This window comes from Pogona vitticeps, chromosome 15 (assembly GCF_051106095.1).
Source record: "Pogona vitticeps strain Pit_001003342236 chromosome 15, PviZW2.1, whole genome shotgun sequence".
NCBI classification, from domain to species: Eukaryota; Metazoa; Chordata; class Lepidosauria; order Squamata; family Agamidae; genus Pogona; species Pogona vitticeps.
This window is the reverse complement of record NC_135797.1, coordinates 4,107,990-4,124,960: the sequence shown is the minus strand read 5'-3', so window position 1 is coordinate 4,124,960 and position 16,971 is coordinate 4,107,990. Positions and strand designations below refer to the sequence as shown.

At 48.9% G+C, this 16,971-nt stretch overlaps 1 protein-coding gene across 1 annotated transcript; it reads left to right on the top strand.

Annotated features, from left to right (window-relative positions):
- The first annotated feature begins 373 nt into the window (after positions 1–373).
- Positions 374–13,385, top strand: MUC1 (mucin 1, cell surface associated). Its single transcript, XM_020797320.3, has 9 exons — positions 374–779; positions 1,870–1,943; positions 3,399–3,544; positions 4,033–4,460; positions 5,863–5,936; positions 7,028–7,173; positions 7,429–7,544; positions 8,146–8,292; positions 11,164–13,385. Exons 3-9 carry the CDS (start codon positions 3,490–3,492, stop codon positions 11,230–11,232), a joined length of 1,035 nt encoding a protein of 344 aa, XP_020652979.3. The 5' UTR covers positions 374–779; positions 1,870–1,943; positions 3,399–3,489; the 3' UTR covers positions 11,233–13,385.
- The last annotated feature ends 3,586 nt before the right edge of the window (positions 13,386–16,971 follow it).

Below are 16,971 nucleotides of genomic sequence, written 5' to 3'. Positions count from 1 at the left end.
CGACAGAGTCAGCGTCCCCCCACACCGCCACCCCCACTGTCCACGCCACCCCCACTGTCCACGCCACCCCCACAGGGTCGACAGAATCGGCCTTCCCCCACACCGCCACCCCCACTGTCCACGTCACCCCCACAGGGTCGACAGAGTCGGCCTTCCCCCACACCGCCACCCCCACTGTCCACGCCACCCCCACTGTCCACGTCACCCCCACAGGGTCGACAGAGTCGGCCTTCCCCCACACCGCCACCCCCACTGTCCACGCCACCCCCACTGTCCACGTCACCCCCACAGGGTCGACAGAGTCGGCGTCCCCCCACACTGCCACCCCTACTGCCCACGCCACCCCCACTGTCCACGCCACCCCCACTGTCCACGCCACCCCCACAGGGTTGACAGAGTCGGCGTCCCCCCACACCGCCACCCCCACTGTCCACGTCACCCCCACTGCCCACGCCACCCCCACAGGGTCGACGGAGTCGGCCTCCTCGCCCACCGCCACCGACTTCACTGCCACCGCCGTCTCCAGAAACGGGACAGAGACAACCTTCTCCTCTGGCACTGTTCACACCTCCCCGGGAACCGCTCCCGAACTTACCACCCACAGCACCGCTCTGTCAACATCAAGCCAACACACATCAGAACCCACAACGGCAACCACCAGCGCTGTGCCGGTGCTTGTCTATCTGACTTTCCGCATAACGAACAGAAATTACAGTTCTAATTTGTCGCATCGGAACAGCACAGAATTCAAAGATCTAAATAATTTAATTGGGGATGTGGTAAGTGCCTGAGTCTTCATGTTACTTCTGAGGTGTACGAGAGCGGTCATTCCCCACAAACTTTCCTGGTTTCCCACCAGAGAGCTCCAAGGAGGATCTGTGTCGTTCTCCTCCTACCCTTTTTACCACCCAACATCCCTGTAAGGTAGACCAGTCCAGAGGGAGAGTGGCATCTGCGTGCCCAAAGCTCTCATCACCAAGTGGGAGGATTTGAACTCAGGTGTCCCAACACTCAGTTTACACCCTATTAGCTCTGTCAATGCTATTGTTCTTCCTGTGGGCTGAAGGGATTCTGGGACTTCTAGACCTCTTGGGTAGCTTCTAGCAGTTTATCCCCTCTAATTGTCAAGACAGGAATTGAAAGCCCAGGATGTTAGAGCACCGAGATTTTCCAAAATACATAAATCAGCTGAAATCCTGTTGTGGTATGGCGAAGGCATACTTTTTGGAGTGGAAGAAATCTCCGTAGGCATTCCCTGGATTGCATGACGCTACATGCGACTGATAATGGCTGCGGAGATTTCTGAAGTTGAGTTAATTCACCTCTTAAAGGTAGGTCGTTTGCCTAGCAGTACGACAGGATTTCAGCCAAGGTCTCGGAAAGAATCGAATCACTTTGGTGTCCTGGTGAGAGCTGGCACAAGAAAGGGGCCACTCATGGTATAGATGTGATCCATTGAGGGTCTCATCGCCATCCTTGGAATCGGGTCTCCTTGAAAGGGGCTGGACTGAATGATCTATAACAATGGTCCCAAACCCTTGGGAGAGAGAGAGAGAGAGAGAGAGAGAGAGAGAGAGAGAGAGAGATGCATGCAAAATCATACCTGCTTATGTCTACATGGCAGAAAACTGTTTGTTAAAAAATAACCTTGTAACACAGGATAGTAAAGAGGGTGAGGACAAACAGCTTCTGCCCATGTTGCTCAACTCTTTCTATGCTGCTGGTTTAACCAGGGGCTGAACTGGATGATGTATAAGATCCCTTCCAGCTCTGCTGTTCTAAAATGATGGTAATGATGATGAATCTCAGCAAATTCACTCCAGCTCTAATCCATCACCCCCCTTCTTTCCCCCTTTTTTCTTTTTGCAGTATAACTCAATATATAACTGTTCCACCTGCCGGCTGCGCACCGTCTATCTTGGCTATACTGTGATTGCATTCAGGTATGGAATGAGAGTCAGGCGACAGAAAAATCCCTGGGAAAAAATAATCTGGAGTAGCCGACGAAGCTGGACCAGGCCAGAATTTCCGGGAGCCGCAGAAATAAGGACGGGTTGATCAGCTTCTATGTTGCTTTAACAGAGCAAAGACCGTTATCTATTCTTAATTTTAATATTGATCAGTGGACGCTGGGTATGTGTTTCAAATGAGACGCTCAGGATCCAATCAGCTTGGCACAGCATCGGCCTCAAACTATGAAAATGTGTGTTGATCATTCTGATTGTCTGTTGTGCACCTGTGGACATATCTGGATCCTGTACTCAGTTACATGTCTGACAGCACAAGAGATGCCCAGGAAACCATCTGAATTTCTTCTTACAAGTGCATTTCAAAATAAGATTCTGGCCATGGCCTTTTAATGGATGGTTTTGAATGCTTTAATTAGAGCTTTATTATAATTTTGTCCCCAACCGAGTCATAGCCCTCTGTGAGTGCATTATTTTTAGGGGGACAGCAGTGAGGACTAGAGCCTTGACATTTACCGTATTTTTCCGTGTAGAAGACTAGACTTTTTTCTTAATTTTTAGACTAAAAATTGAGTGTCGTCTTATATACAGAAGTAAGCTGAGGAGAGAACAAAAACAAGTGGAGGGGAAAGCAGGGATCAAAGCAATCCTGCAGCACTTTGATCCCTGCTTTCCTCTCCTCTTGCTAATCCTTAGCAAAAGGAAATCAGGGATCAAAGCCCTGCAGGAACAATTTGATCCCTGCTTTCTCCTCTGCTTGCTAAGTCCCATGAGGCTTAACAAAAGGAGGGGGGAAAGAATCAAAGCAATCCCTTGGCTGTATAAGAGGGAAGGGATCAAAACGATAATGCAGTTGCAGGACTGCTTTGATCCCTTTCCCCCTCCTTTTGCTAAGCCCCGCGGGGCTTAGCACGAAGGGAGAAATCAGGGATTATAGCGATCCTACTGCACTTTGATCCCTTTCCTACTACACTTGCTAAGCCCCACTTAGATTTCTTAATTTTTGGTTAGAAAAATGGTGCACGTCTTATACATGGGGGCATCTTATACACGGAAAGATATGGTAAACAGACATTTACATTCTGGTTGTTTCTGCCCGCCAAACTTAAATAGAACATATATTTCCGTCAGAACTTGAGAAAGGTGGCCACTGAAACTTAGAATTTCTTGACCTGAAGCAACTTCTGTACCACAAAGTTGTGAGTCTGAAATCCTTCTGGCTATTTCATGTTCTTATTACAAGAACAGGAAACAGCCGGTAGGCTTTGAGTCCTGCAAAATATCTCTCGGCCATCGCAGGAACCGAATTCGGGGCTTTCTGCATGGAATGCCACAGTTTGGTGACTAAGCTATGAGCCTCCCTGGGCTGTTCGTGGGTCTTCCAATTTATTTAATGCTCTTTACTGTTCTCTTTTTCTGTCGAATGTAAAGGCCAGGATCCGTGGTGGTGGACTCAGAAATAAATTTCCGGAGTAACAATGAGACTTCCAAGCCCAATTTTGTGCAAGAAGTAGAAGAACCGATGAAAAATGCCTCAAACAACGCAACCCACGGCTTGAATGTGACTGATATTGCAGGTAAAAGATTGGTTGATTAAGGTGGGGCTGAGTAGAGTGGTGCCCCGCATAGCGAGCACTCCATTTAACGATGAATCCGCATAGCGATGCAGATTCTGCGATCGCGAAAGCGATCGCATTGCAATGTTTTTAATGGCTAAATATTACATTGCGATGATCGGTAAGCGTTTCGCATACCAATTTTCGCATTGCGATGTTTAGAAAACAGCTGATCGGTGGTTCCAAAATGGCCACTGGGGAAAAAATGGCCACCCGCAGCGTTTTCGCGCCCTTTCCTTGCTTACTGGGCAGCGAAAATGGCAGCCGGATGGAGGATTTTCGCATAGCGGTGAGTTTTTTGTTCCATATAGCAACGATTCCGGATAGCAACAATTTTCCTGGAACGGATTATTGTCGCTATGCGGGGCACCACTGTAATTTAATCCACCCATGATGGAGAAAGTATTGTCTGGATAGGTTATTAACAGTGATGTTCACAATTCATTCAGGGCATTCTACCGTTGTGCCTCCCTCCACCACCGCCTCCACCGGGACAACGCAGACCACGGCCTCGCCCACCGTCACCAACTCCACCGCCTCCAGAAACACGATGGAGACAACCACCTCGCCCACCGTCACCAACTCCACTGCCTCCAGAAACACGATGGAGACAACCACCTCGCCCACCGTCACCAGCTCAACCACCTCCACCGTCTCCGGAACCACGATGGAGACGACCACCTCTTCTGGAACCACCCACAGCACCACTCTGTCAACATCAAGCCAACACACATCAGAACCCACAACGGCAACCACCAGCACTGTGTCGGTGCTTGTCCTCCTGACTTTCCGCATAACGAACAGAAATTACAGTTCGGCTCTGTTGGATCGGAACAGCCAACAATTCAAAAATTTGGATAATTCAATTGGGCAAGTGGTGAGTGCCAGAGCCTTCACGTTACTTCCGAGGTGTACGAGAGCTGTCATTTCCCACAAAACGTTTTGGTTTCCCACCAGAGAGCTCCAAGGAGGATCTGTGTGGTTCTCCATCTACCCATTTTATCACCCAACATCCCTGTAAGGTAGACCAGTCAAGAGGGAGAGCGGCGTCTGTGCACCCAAAGCTCTCATCACCAAGCGGGAGGATTTGAACTCAGGTGTTCCAACACTCAGTTCACCCCACATTGGCTCGTTCTGCGCTATTGTTCCTCCTGCAGGCGGAGGGATTCTAGCCCTCTAGAGTAGCTTTCCCAAGCTTCTAGCAGTTTATTCCCTCTAATTGTCAATACAATTAAAAGGCCAGGACGTTAGAGTGCAGAGATTTTCCAAAATATATAAATCAGCTGAAATCCTGTTGCGGTATGGCGAAGGCATACTTTTGGGAGTGGAAGAAATCTCCATAGGCATTCCCTGGATTGCACAACTCTGCATGCAACTGATAATGGCTGCGGAGATTTCTGAAGTTGACGTAATTCACCTCTTAAAGGTACGTCATTTGCCTAGCGGTACGACAGGATTTCAGCCAAGATCTCGGAAAGAATCGAAGGGGAACGTGGAGTCGGTGTGGTGTCCTGGTGAGAGCTGGCACGAGAAAGGGGCCACTCATAGGGTAGATGTGATCCACTGAGGGTCTCATCACCATCCTTGGAACCGGGCCTTCTTGAAAGGGGCTGGACTGAATGATCTGTAGGGTCCCTTCTATGATCAGCAGTTCTTATAGGCCAGCTCAGTGGTTGAGGCATCTGGCTGCGGAGCCCGAGGCTGGGAGTTCAATTCTTCCATTGTGCCTCCTGGACAGGAGCTGGATGTGATGATTTAGGGGGTCCCTTCCAACGATGCTGTTCTAAGATTGTGATGAAGATGATTAAGGAGAAGAGGAAGAAAACAAGCTTCTTCCCGTAACTTGTTAACTCTTTATGCCATGGCTGGCAGACTGGGATGTGTGTGTGTGTGTGTGTGTGTGTGTGTGTGTGTGTGTGTGTGTGAGAGAGAGAGAGAGAGAGAGAGAGAGAGAGAGATGCATGCAAAATCATGCTCGTGTATGTCTACATGGGAGAAAGGAAAACTGTTTGTTAAAAAAGAGAAACCCTTGTAACACGGGACAGTAAAGAGGGTGAGGAGAAATAGATTCTGCCCATTTTGCTCACCTCTTTCTACACTGCTGGTTTAACCAAAGGTTGGGAGTTCGAATCCCCCACTGTGCCTCCTTGACCGGGGCTGGACTGGATGATGTATAAGATCTCTTCCTGCTCTGCAGTTCTAAAATGATGATGAATCTCAACAAATTCACTCCAGCGCTAATCCATCACCCCCTTCTTCCCCCTTTTTTCTTTTTGCAGTATAACTCAATATATAACTGTTCTACGTGCCCTCTGCGCACCGTCTATCTTGGCTATTACGTGACTGCATTCAGGTATGGAATGAGAGTCTGGTGGCAGAAAAATCCCTGGGAAAAATGATCTGGAGTAGCCGACGAAACTGGACCATGCCAGAATTTCCGGGAGCCGCAGAAATAAGGGCGGGTTGATCAGCTTCTATGTTGCTTTAACAGAGCAAAGACCGGCTTCTCCAGCTGAAGCCCCAAGGGATAAATTCACTGTCTTGCTCTTCATTTCAAGGTCTCCACCCCACCTTATAAAAAATCTTATTCCGTTTTGGCTGCTAAAGAGGAGGTGAGGGGGCAGTGGGTAACATATGACCGAAACACGGGGGTAGACCCCCCCCCGGGTTTAACTTGTGGGTCCAAGTGAGACCCGCCAAGGGCTGAACCCTGCCGGAAGAGAATCTATTCTTAATTTTAATATTTTTCTGGGTGTCAGTGGACGCTGGGTGTGTGTTTCAAATGAGACGGCCAGGATCCGATCAGCTTGGCACGTCATCGGCCTCAAACTATGAAAATGTGTGTTGATCATTCTGGTCGGCTGTTGTGCACCTGTGGACATACCCAGATCCCGTACTCAGTTACATGTCTGACGGCACAAGAGATGAATTTTTCTCTTACATGTGCATTCATAATAAGATTCTGGCTGCTGGCCTTTTCATGGACGGTTTTGAATGCTTTAATTAGAGATTTATTATAATTTTGTCTCTATTCCTAGTCATTGTGCTCCTTGCGCACATTCTTTTTAGTGGAAAAATCAATGAGGACTAGAGCCTTGACATTTAAATTGTAGTTGTTTCTGCCTGCCAGACTTAAGAGTGTATGTTTAATGTCAGAACTTGAGAAAGGTGGCCACTGAAACTTAGAATTTCTTGACCTGAAGCAACTTCTGTACCACAAAGTTGTGGGTCAGAAATCCTTCTGGCTATTTCATGTTCTTATTTCAAGAATAGGAAACAGCCGATAGGATTTGAGTCCTGCAAAATATCTCTCGCCCATCGCAGGAATCGAATTCGGGGCTTTCTGCATAGAACGGCAGAGTTTGGTGACTAAGCTACGAGCCTCCCTGGGCCGTTAATGTATTTAATGCTCTTTATGGTTCTCTTTCTCTCTCGAATGTAAAGGCCAGGATCTGTGGTGGTGGACTCAGAAATAAATTTCCGGAGTAACAGTGAGACATCCAAGCCTGAATTTGCGCAAAAAGTAGAAGAAACAGTTAAGAATGCCACGGACATTGAACTCCACGGCTTGAAGCTGACTGATATTGCAGGTAAAAGATTGGTTGATTCAGGCAGGGCTGAGACAGAACTCAATTTTTTCAGTGGGGTCCCACAGAAAAAACTAGCATGAAGTTTCTAGTCCTCATCATCAATGGAATGGCTATGGCTTGCAAAATGGGAACTGAACGGGGATCTGGGAAGAGAGGGTTCGGGAGACACAAAACCCCGCTAATTTATCTATAGATGATGGAAAACTCGCCCTCCTGAGTTTCTGATGGCCTTCTTGTCTTCCTCCCCTTTCATAGCCACGGATTCAACCCCTCCTACGTCTTCCTCACCTACCGTCCCCGGCTGGGGCATCGCTCTGCTTGTTCTGGTCTGCTTCCTCGTGCTGCTAGCCCTCATCGCCTTCCTGCTGCTGGTGAGTATTTCGCCGCCCTCCCTCCAGGTCGGGCCGACGGCAACTCGCCCGGCTGGCCACCGAGCCAAATCATGGACCTGCAATTCACCTCGGTGTCCTGCCAAGAGCTCTCCAGCCGAGTCCCCCCCCCTGCTATGTTGGCTTTGCAGGCAGACTGTCCCGAAATGTAGAGGCTCCATTTAGCAATCACGGAGCAGGCAGTGCGATATAGTGGTTAGGCCATGAACCACGAGAGATTTGGGATTGTTTTCGTCTCTCACCTTAGTATGAAGCTCCCTGAGTCGATAATAATAATCTAATTAACTCAAGATTTGCAGAGCTAGAATCCTGGGTTGGTCACTCCATCTTCGCTTGACCTGCCTCACAGGGTTGGTGTGCGGGGAGAGGAAAGCCTGCTTTGAGACTTATTTGGAAATAGACTAGAACTACCAATTCAGATCCAACGAGATGAATCCAGTCCTTAAATTATCGAGGACGGTCACCTAAACTTCTCTAGATGATGTAGTGGGTCGCCGTATTTTAAAAATCAGAGACATCTTCCTCTCTTTTGCTTTGCTGCATGCTCAATCCTTGCCTCTTCCCTCTTCGGATTTCCTCCCAGATCATTTACTGGTGTCGGCGGCACCAGCGCGGGAGCCTGGACCTGCTAAGCAGCCGAGACTCTTACCACCCCATGAGCGACTACCCGACGTACCAAACCCATGGGCGATACGCTGCCCCGAACAGCAAGCCGAACCCTTACAATGAGGTGAGTGCAAATCTCTGTCTGTCTGTCTGTCTGTCTGTCTGTCTGTCTATCTATCTATCTATCTATCTATCTATCCTTTCTCCATTTAGTCTTACTCCATCAGCATTCCCATCTCTATCTAAATGATGATGATGATGATGATGATGATGATGATGATGATGATGATGATGATGATGATGATGATGATGGCCTGAACCCCTTCCCCCTTCACGCCCCCTTGAGGGGCACACCACTGCCCACCCATCCCGGTTTGGGAACTGCCCCCCAATAGCACATTCCAGCCTCCGAATGCCATTTACTCGTCTTGCATTCTTGCCAAGCATTTTCAATTGTAATTATTTTTTAAATTCCATTTTTTGGGGTGTGGCCGGCACCCTGGCCCGCTCGAATCGAAGCGAAGGCGCCAGCCCCTCGTGAGTCACCAGCTTCGGAGGCGGTCCTGCCTCTTGCCCTTGATCCCAAGCCGCTCTGTGCTGTCCTTCTCCATCCCAGAGTTAATCTCTAACTGGGAGTCTGGTGTGAAAACAACAGCTGCCCTTGTGCGGGCCAAGGCTTCATCTTCGTCTGCAGCCCTCCATTATCACTTCTGCTCACCTGTCCCAAGACCACGCTAGGCCTTAACCTCTTGTTCCAACACACCTTCCCTTTTCCAAGATGGCTTCCCCCCCCCCCATTTCCTCGGGTTGGAGATTAAATCCGCGGTGGGTGGGTGGGTGGGGATCTGTCTGTGGGAAAAGGCAGGCTCGATCACGAAGCAGAAGAGGCAGGCGACTTTGACCCTCTGGGAACAGCAGGAAGGTGGGCGTCCCCTCCGGGTTCGAGTCCGAACGTTACGGGAGCGGCTTGAAAAGCCGAAGCCCATCCTGGAAACAGGTTCAGCACCCTGGACCGCTCCTTTCACGTTCGGACAAAGATCCGGGATGGGTTCATGTCAAAGTCCCCAGCCTCCGCCGCTATGAAGTTGGCCTGGTCTAACCTGGCCAGTGTGCGTTGAGAAGGCTTAGCCGGACCATCCAGGCTGGATAGGCCCCGTTGCCAAGGTCACCAACTGGAGCCTATTTTTATCCCCCTCGACAAAGGTGTCATTATTTTTATTGATTGGTTTCTCCCCCTGCTCGGCTCAGGGAGGGAGAGACACATCATGTCCGCCCAGCCGCTCCGGCTTTCTGCCCGCTGCGCCCTTAGCACCTGCCCAAGCCAGCCGCGAGCTGTTCTCTTCCGTGCACGGCTTGGCTGAACAAACACCAGGAGGGCTGAGCAAACACTCCGGTCGGCCCCTGTGGGAATGCGGGCAAAAGGAGAGCAGAAGGAAGGGGGGAGGTGTCTCTCCCCTCCCCAGCCTCTCTTTCGCAAGCATCATCCGCCAGGTTGGAGGATGATGCCTCTTCACGGCTTGTTTGCCCTTGGTGTGACCAGGCTAATGTTTACACACGGCACTGAGCTGTTCGCTCGTAACGTTGCTGGCGGCCCTCCAGGCCTCTTTTTCCTTTCCTCCTGAGAGGGAAAGGACATCGGGTTCAGGCCATGCTGGCCAGATATTTGGTTGCCCCTCAGATGCTCTGTTTCTGCCTCCCGTTTTTCCCTCAAGGAAGCCACACAGAAGGATGGGGTGTTCAGATTTGTTTTGGACTACAAATCCCATCCCCCTCCATTCTGGGAATGCTCCCTGACCGACATTCCAGGCACCTAACTGTCGCTCACCTGGACTGAGAGGTTTTCAAGGCCTAGCTCGGCCTAGCTTCCTGTTCAGAAAGCCAGCACTGGATTAGGGACAGGAAGCTTGGATAGAGCTAGGCCGAGACCAGCCTTTGGCCCAGGCGAGCCACGTTTAGGGGTTTCGAAGGTCTGCAAGGCCGATATAGCTCCTAGAATGGGAGAAAGGTGGTGTGGGGTCCTACAGAGAAGGGAATGGCTGGCTGGAATGCTGAATAGGAAAATAGTTCCCCCTCGAAATTTTGAGAAGTTACTTTTCGGCTACAACTTGTAGTCCATAAAAAGTAACTTTTCTGTTACATGGGAGTGTGTGAATCTGAGGATGGATTATCCTTGACAGTGTGGATCTGTCCCTAAGCGGTTTAGGGACAGAAATCTCCATTATAGATTTCCCGTAAGGAGAACTGCAAGCATGTTATTGTTGGAGAGACGTGACTCAGGCAGTCTTTCATGCCTGGGGGGGGGGCAGAGAAACAGACTGACAAAAACCTGCAGTTTAGTTCTGAAGACCTATCCTCAGACCAGGCTCCCTCAGGGAGATGGGAAGAGTCCTCGTGTGACACTCACACTTAATCAGCCCTTAATGGGTTTCGTCTTCTAAGAACAGCTAGTCTAGAATGTCTTTTTTTCAGCCCTCGGTTCTCCCTCCGCAGGCTAACCTTTTGGACATGCAAATCAAGAGGCGGATTCGAGGTTGTATTTAAAAATTAAACAAACAGACGTGACAACGCAGCTCCTTCTAGCGTGTGCGGGAACAAGACTCCCCACGTAAGCTGGTGGTAGCAAACACACCCTGACAAAGAATGTAGGAAACGTTTGCCTGGGACTGATCCTTTCACCTAGAAAGCTGCGGTCTTAGATAGTCACTGCTGTGTATGGATATATATCTAGAACATCCTATACCGACCTCCCTCTACTGGATTTTTTCCTCTGAGACACAGTCTCGGTGGTCAGGTTTCAGAGGAAGCCAACCTTCCGATCGCCACGCGAAGCAGGAAAGAAAATCAAACAGTGCGCCAAACAGATGACATTGATCATGAAGGGAGCACCTCTTTTAGACACAGGCTCAGTGTGATTGGCGCTGACCCCAAATCGGTTTATTAAGAAGTTAAATGAACTAATCATATCTTCTCTGGGTATTCTTTCCCTCTTCCGCAGACATTACCGAGGAACGGGGCCAGGGGCTTCTCTTACACCAACCCGGCGATGGCCAATGACAACTTGTAGGGGGCGAGACACGCATTCTACAACTGGACGTGGGGTGGGGGTTAGGGTTAGGCGGGACAACCAGGCTGGGCCGGGGATATCCCAAGACGCACGAACGAGAGACATCTGTGAAAATGTAGGCTTCCTCCAGATGTGAGAAAAGTCACACACCGTCTCCTTGAATTGAATTCACTGCGTTAATAATGAGAATTTGTCATCATCTGAGAACAGCGGAGCTGGAAGAGAGCTGACCGATCATCGAGTCCAGACCCTATCAAAGACGCACCGGGGGAATTCGAACTCATTACTTCTGGCGCCGCAGTGGCACAGAAATGGTGGCCCTTGGAAGAGTTTAATGTATAGACTCCCAGAGGAGGTAGAATTTCATTTTCTATCAGCGCCCATCCGGCCCAAGGCGATGGGGACTAGCAGCTTGACTACTAGGCTAAGCAGGGTCTCTCGACAGCAGAATATATTAATGTCACAAACTGCAGCACAGGAAAGATTAACCAGGAGGAAATGCAAAATATTTCTAGCTGATATTTAACGTCCAAGTTCCCATCACCAGAAGGAGGAAAAAAGGACTTCCCCCCTCCAAAAAAACCACACATTTTTATATATGTATTAATATGTTTTCTTCCAAATATTATTTTTCCCTCTCTCCTTTTTTTTTTTTTTTTTTGCCAATACCGCTATCAAATATTACTGAAACTGCCTTTTGTGTGGGGTTCGGGAAGCGTCCAGGATACATGGCTGAGGGTCTTTCCTGGGGTGTGCAAGGGGGAGGGGTCCTGTCCGTTCCGGGTTTTAGTCGGAACTTGACACAAGCTTTCCCAAGGTGCTGGACTTAATTTTGTTGTGTTTTTTTTTGTGATGGGCGAGGGTATAGAGTACGGTGTCTTGGGGAGAGAGAGTCTGTAAATTTCGAACTGAAACACGGACTGGATTCAGCCTGACCCCCCCCCCCAGTCAGCCGTCCCGCCATGCAATCGTGGTCTGAAGAGGGCGAGAGTGCAATATTTAAAACAAGGACGTGGCAACCCTCCTCCCTGCATGTTTGCTGCTCTTGCGGAGCAGGACTCGAACTCCAGACTACGACTTATACAGTAGCAGGACGCAGAGGTAGCGAGATGAAGGATAACTACGCAGGGTCTCCTAACCTCATTCCAGCGTTCCTGAAGAGCCAAACAGGACGTATGAAGGAACGGGGGAAAATAACATGGATTTCAGATTATGGGGTTGGAGCAAAATGGGGCATTCAACAGATTCAGAGGGACAGCCGTCGCCACCTGCCTCTGGCCGTTTCTCTCTTTTGAAGGACAAAGCTGTGTGGCTCACATAGCCCATCCTCCACTCCTAACGCTGCTTCCAAGGACGATGGGTTATTGAATGCCAGGGCTAGCGTTTCACCCCTTGCTAAAGCCGAAGGAAAATCTGGGGGCCACGCTGTAGTAAGTGGGAGCCGGGCAGCACAATCAGTGGGCACAGCCTCAGGGTGGCTCTCTCAGGTGCCTGGGGGACGAGACTCCCATCGTCCTTGGATGTGCCAAGGTCAATGGGAGTTGTAGTCCGGCGACGCTCCAAAGCTCTGCCTGAGCTCAAAACGCTCACAATAACCCTCAAGCCAACCAGTATTTTCTCGGGAAAAATACTCCAGGGCAGAGGAAACCGAACGAAGAAAACTTGTTTTTCTGAAAAGTCTTCTTTGTACCCTTCAGAGCGACGAGATCGAGTTTTGTCTAGCCGAGCCTGCGTTCTGGATAAATATAAGTTGAGTGTTCCTGGCGTGGGCGAAGCGCCACGAGGCAAAACCAGGTGTGGGAGGGAGGGAGTGCCGTGGCATTTTGGGGGAAAATTTATTTATAACTTTTGACAATAAAAGGAACAACATGGATAACAAGGTGTGCCATCTCTGTTTGTGGCCAGGAGGGCCGACGTCTCTTTCCTAGGTAAAGAAGGCAAATTATTTTCAGGCGTGGCTGAGATGTCGCTGGACGAAAACAAAACTATCTGTAGCCATTATGTTGTTTTCCGAATGACAATATCCCTTTTTTAAACCACCTAAAGCTGCACTATGACAGCGGCAATATTTTCCTTATTACATCTTTCTTCCAAACTCTGGACGCTCAAGAGAAAACCAGCATTTCCACCGACACGCAGGGGATACAGGGCAGAAACGGACCGAGAGGGCAGCTTTGCAATTAGGAAGTGATTAAAACTTAGCCCTCTGGAGTGGCTTGCTTCAAAGCTTCGGCGCTTTGCCCCCTCCAAGCCCATGGGCTCCCCCACCGCCGATGGCCAACCCCCAAACAGACCAAGATCACCAGCAGCTGTTGGAGCTGAGAAACCTTTTTTTGGGGGGGTGATCATCCAATGTCCTTTACTTCTTAAGGCAGCTGTGCTTCTAACTGTGAAGCAGATGGCTGCTTTGGGACCGCCGACTGCGGCGAATGTTTGCACACTCCTCTTGACCCTTTTGAAAGACGTACGTGGTGCATAAAGTAAGGCTTTAAAACGATACGATTGTCTAAAGACAATAAACCCTTGGGAATTACCCTCATGTCTTTAAACACATCCTGTAGTGTTCACTTTCCTGTAACCTGGCTCATCTCGGGGGGGGGGGGGAGGCCAGAATGATAGGCACTTAGATTATAGCGAATTTGTTACAGATTAGATCTTTGCATGCACATAAGCAGATTCGCAGATTCATCGCTTTTCTGCCATTCCCCCTCTTCCGAAACCCTCACCGACTGGAGCCAAGAAAAATCTGCGTTCCAGAGGCCGTTCTGTCAAAACCAAGAAGATGCGGCCCTTTGTTTGTTTTGCAAAATTTCATCTGTTCACCTAGGGGGTGAAAGAGCCGTTCCAAGAAACACCGTTCCAAATTTCGGGCGACTGGGACTTCACCTGCCGATGTTCTAAAATAATCCCTCTTGACACCCATAAGGACTAGGAACTTAAGCTTTTGCTTTGGTGGAGGGGGGAGAAACCACCCCAGGCTAGCTTTCGAAAAACCGCAATTTCTGATTTTAATGTTACTCAAAAGCCTCTCTTCCTGCCACCTGTCCACATACACACATGTACAGAAGCTAGGAAATCTAAATCGGTTAATTCTTGCCTCTTAGGGAGCCATTTCTGACATAGGCACCTTTCCTCTCGTATAAAAATAACCGACAGAAGCCAGGGCGTTAGATGTTCTGCCAACTTTTCAGTGCACTTAAGGAAGGAAAAAAATCATAATAATGTGATTCAGCCTGCTCAGAGTTAAGAAAACATAATTGCCTTTAATGTCCTTTACTTCTGCAAGAAATATTCAGATTAGCATCGTTCGCCGGCTGGCTCTCAAGCGAGGTTGATACCAGAAAGGTCTTAACTATATCGGTTACAGCTTGTCCGCACAATGCATGCAGGTTGGGAAACTATTCGAGCAGGAAAATAATTTTTTTAAAAAAAAATAAACAAACGGACAAAAACCTGCTGGACGGACTTTTTTAAAAACCGCACACGGTATGAAAATAGACATCAGTGGGGCTACTCTGTGCCTTGACCACGGGGCAGGCTGGAATTCGAACAGCTTGGCCTTTTACAAGGATGGTGTTGGAGTAACCTCTCCCATCGTCCTTCAGCAGAAATGGATCGCTCAGGGTTTTAGGGATCTGGCTGCAGAGCAAAAGGTCTGGAGTTCGAATCCCTTCCCCCCGGGCCTCTATAACAGGGGCTGGAGTGGATGATCCATCCTTGCAGTTCTAAGACGACTTGAAGATTATAATTCAACATGGCCCCGTGCACAATTTCAGTGCCTATTTATTTATTTAAAAAGCTTTTATGCCCCCTTTCTTCTTCGAAAGGACCCAAGACAAATTGCAACAATTAAACAATTAATTGAAGCTGATGGCTATGGATTGCTGATGCGTTGGGGTGGAGGAGTCAAATGATGATATACTCAAAGTTTGGAAAATAGGAGGTTACCGATAACTGTCCTTGGGGATTCTGGGACCTGCAGTTCCGGGGAAGTTGCTTTTTTAAAAAATGGACCTTCCACTTTTCTGGATGTATACATTTTTTCGCAACATAGGAGGAGGTGGTGGTGCAGGATCTGGGTGTGTGTGGTGGGGTGCTCAACCCTAAAACCGGTCTGGAAACCCAGACTCTTCCAGGTTATGGTGGGGATGATGGGGGCTGTAGTTCCCACAATCTGAGGACTGCCATCAGTCACGGCGTGCGATCAAGTTGTTTCCGACAGATTGCAGCCATTGTAGAGTTTTCGGGGTGAAATCATCGTCATTTTAGAACGGAGTAGCTGAAAGGGACCCTTGGGGTCATCCAGTCCAGCCCCTGTCAAGGCGGCGAGGCGGAGAATCGAACACCCAATCTCTGGTTCTGCAGCCAGAGACCTCAACCTCTGAGTTATCCACCAGTTCTGTAGAAGGAGGAGTTTACCTCGGCCGGCCAGCAGGGAATGTCCGTGGACATGTGAGGATTTGAACTCCGAACTCGAGTCTCTGAATAGATAAACAGTGATGTGAGCCTTGATCGCCTATGAAAGCATGTCTCCTCCGGGATGCTGTAAAACCACAGCAAAGTAGAGAGAGCCCGGGCGTTTCTCCACGACTCTGGAACCCACCTTCGACCAGCATCGAAACGAAATGGCTCGCAGCCAAGATCGAGAAGCGGGCCAAGTTGCGATCGGAAGCCGAGCCGGCGTTTAACTCATGGGAGAGATGGGGAAAGAGGTTGAACCATGGTCGCTGTTTTTAAGCTCTTAATGTCCTTTAGCTGTAAATAAATACTGCTTCTTCTTTTTTTAAAAAAACTAGGGTTGTCCCGTAAAGCCGAAGGGCCTTATGACGATTTAGTAATGTTTGCTTTAGAAGCAGAAATGTACACAAGGGCAAAATGAAACACCTGTAAGGTTAGATGTTCCCTGGAGATCTGCCTGGGTTAGACATTGCTTTAGTTCATGGTGTGAAGTGTATGTTCCCCCTGCCGCCCTGTTGCTGGGCTTTCTGATCAAGGTGCCAACCCTAAACTCTGTTTTCCCTTAAAATGTCTCGGAATATTGCAGTTGAGTTCTGCAAAAATGTTGGGGGTTTTTTGCAACCTCGCAGGCTGCCTTTAGTAGGTTTGGCAGGGAGGGACCTTTCTGGACTGAGTGGACTGTCCGTCTATCTAGCAGTAACCAATCGTTCCTTCCCTGCTTCGGAATCCAGGGAGAGCCCGCCTCTCTGCTTTGTGCCATTTACCCTCTCTTAAATCTATTGGAAGCGTTGAGTCCGTTGAAGTCTGTTGTTGACAGACTCCTATCTTTCTCAGTTTGCTGTTTGGTCTGTTTCATTATAAGCCATGTTTCCTCTAAGCTGTGCAATGCTGGATCGGGATCACCCATTTGCCTTCCGGTCACAGCTGCACATGGCCCCTACCTGGTGCTCCATAAAAAATTAGAGGAAACTTTGATCATAAGTAATGAAACCTTTTATTCTTTCTCCTACTAAGGTCTCAGAGTGAGTTATTGAGACGGTAAGCGCCAGTTGATGTAAAAGAGAGGTGGTCTACTCCGGCGAACTTGAAGCTATTCTTTGTGACTCCCTGTCCTTCTGCTGGAGGAATTTAACCCGAAATTCAAAACTCCGCAACACCAAAAAAATGTATACACAGTGTGGACATGAAGGGAAAATGGAGATAAACGTATATTCCAGCGTCCATTTCCCTATTTGCCTAAATCATCAGACTCCATTCCCATAACGACAAGCTCAAAACTGG